This window comes from Arachis hypogaea, chromosome 9, assembly GCF_003086295.3.
Source record: "Arachis hypogaea cultivar Tifrunner chromosome 9, arahy.Tifrunner.gnm2.J5K5, whole genome shotgun sequence".
NCBI classification, from domain to species: Eukaryota; Viridiplantae; Streptophyta; class Magnoliopsida; order Fabales; family Fabaceae; genus Arachis; species Arachis hypogaea.
Window position 1 is genome coordinate 33,274,364 of NC_092044.1, and position 3,375 is coordinate 33,277,738.

Genomic DNA, 3,375 nt, shown 5'->3' on the forward strand with positions numbered 1-3,375 from the left:
ATTTTATTTATTTAAAAATCCTATCATTTCCTCGTTTAATTTCCAATATTAGAGGCTTGGCATATTAAGCATGAGCATTGCAGAAGCAGCCATATATATATATAGCACATTTATATTCTATATGCAGCGTAGCAACAAATCAATGGCGATTTGAAGTGTAGCATATTCGCACTAGACTGCAATCTATTGCGCTGTTAGTTACTGACAAGTATTCACCTAACTAAAATTTTTAATATTCCATGGAATTTAGTGAAGTACCTAGTACCTACCCTATTGAGACTAATCAGATTAGAATTGTTATAGTTATAGCACATGGTATCTCATTCTATCTCAATTACCTATATCTTAATTTAATGACCTAATTAGCATATTAGTTTCCACTTTTACATTTTCTGTAGTAATATTTTGCTACAGGGGTAATTTCCATGAACTTGCACATGAAATTAGCTTAATGAATTAATTTGATCAATGAGTTTATATGATAAACTAAATTCCTTATTTTTCAAAAACGCAACTTTTAGTTCATGTATATAAATTTTTGTTTGAACAATTGTTAGTAGTGCTAATAAACACTTTTCTCAAAATTTTTAAATGAAAAAAAATAAAAATAAATTAAACTTTCATAATTTATCCTAATTTATCACTAAATAAAATACAAAAATACTCATTTTTTTGTCTTTATCATTTGTATCTTATTTTCAATATCTTGTCATATTTTCAAAACCAAACAGAGTCTTAGAGTACCATAGTAACATTTAACCGCTCACATCAACACTACACTTACCAAAGTAATATATGTATTCTCTTATAGTGTCTTTTAGCAAAGTAGTTTAAGGCTTTAACCTGTAAACTCACAAATAAATAATAGTTGTACTCAGCTTCCTGGCTGTTACTAAAACATCTGATAATTGATATGAACGAAGCAAAATTGAGCTTACGGGAGAAAAAAAAAAGGAAGAAAAAGAAGAAATCAAACAAACAAAATCAAGTAATTTGATTAATCACAGCTTCCACAAATCCCCAACCATCATCATCATCAGGTCCTACCCAATAACCACATAAAAATATTTCCATGCAATGTACATTATTCATATTATAAGAGAAAGATTCATATATAAATCTTGTGCATGACATCAAGCAATGTTGAAACCTTCCTTTCACGGATAAAATGTGACGATTTGAACTGCAAGCAACAAGAGTCTTTTGAGCTGAAAATAAAATATATCCTGTCACACAATAAATAAATAAATAAATAAATAAATAAAACACCAAATGCAACCATGATGCTGCAAACTCTGCTTTAAATATAACTTCCAAATTTTGCCTGGTGTAATTCTGATGTTGACATTCAAGCTACCATATATTTGCACCTGCTGCATGACTATGTTTAAGGCTTTTTGCAGCAACAAGCACAGAGAGAGAGAGAGAGAGAGAGAGAGAGAGAGAGAGAGAGAGAGAGAGAGAGAGAGAGAGAGAGAGAGAGAGAGAGAGAGAGAGAGAGGGGGGGGGGGAGTGACAAAACTTTTCTGAGAAGCAAAGAAAGGTGGTGAGGATGGAGAATATTCAAGAGCAGAGTTTGGGAAGCTTCAATATGAATTCTGAATTCTTTCCTAATCAGTGTTTAATCCTAGCTTATATACAAGTCAGCTTCCAAGTTTAACTTGTTAGTTAACTTAGCACATAGACCTAACAAACTGAACCTGTTAGGAGCTACCACCTGTAACAACTAACTAATTAATCATAAGTGACTTTAGCTACAATTGCACTCTGCCTGACAGAATATTTACCACACAAATAAAGAGGTAGAACAACCAATTTGGTCCTCAAAAGCTCATTACTCATCATTACAAATTACGATTGGGATACCATAAACTATAAAATATTTTCCAAAGACTAATTTGCCAGCATTTTGAGATGCCCAAAGGGACAAAATTCACAACCTAACCTGCAGCTTAGAACAATGTACTAATTTATTAAAACTAGGTACCAAAGTTATTATGCTACTTAAAATCCGAGTCCTACTTAACCAGCAGTAAACATATCTTCGGCAGTTCTACCCTTATAATAATGAGTAATTCTCATACAAAAATCCAACATGGGCATTCCAACAAATTAAAATTGAACACAATTTGTTAATTAACTAATGTTACCTGATAAATTTCAAATTGCATGAATTATTATTAGAGAAAAATAAAAAACAAGCCATGAGCATCGCAATGTTAAACGCACTATAAGCAAGATATAATCACAAACAGTTACAATGCATAGCCCTGAAAAGAAGAATCTAACCTGCAGTAACAGTTTCACTGCTTGAAAATCTAACCAGAGAAGATTCTAATCGCTGCACTTCCTGAAGACAAAAATCATTCAAAATTAAATTGAATAAATAAATAAATACATAAGCCGTTTTGAAAGATAAGCTAGGGTTCGAAGAGACAGACAAGTTTACAAAGTGAAAGTACCTTGATTGATGGTGGTGGCCGCGGCAGAGAAATACGTACCGGAAAAGCGAAGCTTGTGGAAACTAAGCACGTCATTTTGTTGAGACCGCCACTGCGGGAAGCAGCATTTGCTCTTGGGGGAATGGCAGAGCTGTCAAAATCACTCAAAACGAAAATTTTAAATGTTGGGGTCTTTTGATAATTGATGGAGTTGCTGCTGCGGAGGCGAAGCTGACGTGGCTTGAGTTTTAGGGTTAGGGTCGAGGGAATGACCGGATGAGGAGGAGACAGGGTTGTAGATGTGTCATGTCTGCGTATGGATTTTCTACTTTCTAGATTGGGTAATATGTCTCGAGGATATGAAATGGGTATGAAATTGCCGAAGTGAAAAATGAGTGTGTAAGTATTTGAAGGGTAAAGGACAAATTTGTCTTTGATCTTTTAAATCGTGGACTTTTAACTTGTTCAAGATTAGAAAATACAAAACGACCCCTCATCAATTAAAATGCGGTACAAATCGGTCTTTTCGTTCAATTTGGTATCCAACACGTAACGGATTCTGTTTACCTGGCGCCTATGTGGCGTGGATATGCGCACGTGTCTTTAGGATGTTGGTAACGGGGCTGACGTGGTGCTAGTGGAGAAAGTAATAGAACTCGGACGACGTCGTTTTTGGTTAATGTTTTGCAGTAATGAGTGTGACTTATGAAATATGCCAGTACTGCCCATATCAGTGCCAAAGAATTACAAGAAGCCCTAGCACTACTAAGCTTTTCCCTCCAAAAAATACAACGCTTCGTCTCCGCATTGTCGTCGTTGCAGTTTCGTGGAGGAGTTCTATATTGAAGCTCCGTGATTTTACATGCGTCTGCCGTAGAGAGTGGTAAGTACATTGATGTTCAATCGTTCTGCTTATGGCCATTATTTGCTATCA

General features: G+C 34.9%; 1 protein-coding gene across 1 annotated transcript; it reads right to left on the reverse strand.

The window, feature by feature from the left end:
- Positions 1-970: 970 nt before the first annotated feature.
- LOC112710825 (uncharacterized) lies at positions 971-2,824 on the reverse strand. Its single transcript, XM_025763241.3, has 3 exons — positions 2,463-2,824; positions 2,290-2,350; positions 971-1,226 (listed from the first exon to the last, which is right to left on the reverse strand). Exons 1-3 carry the CDS (start codon positions 2,535-2,537, stop codon positions 985-987), a joined length of 378 nt encoding a protein of 125 aa, XP_025619026.1. The 5' UTR covers positions 2,538-2,824; the 3' UTR covers positions 971-984.
- Positions 2,825-3,375: the final 551 nt, after the last annotated feature.

Coding starts and splice junctions, on each gene's coding strand:
- LOC112710825 (XM_025763241.3), bottom strand. CDS start 2,537: ATGACGTGCTTAGTTTCCACAAGCTTCGCTTTTCCGGTACGTATTTCT. Junction 2,351..2,462: donor GGCCACCACCATCAATCAAG/GTACTTTCACTT, acceptor TTTTGTCTTCAG/GAAGTGCAGCGATTAGAATC. Junction 1,227..2,289: donor CAGTGAAACTGTTACTGCAG/GTTAGATTCTTC, acceptor ATTGTGTGACAG/GATATATTTTATTTTCAGCT.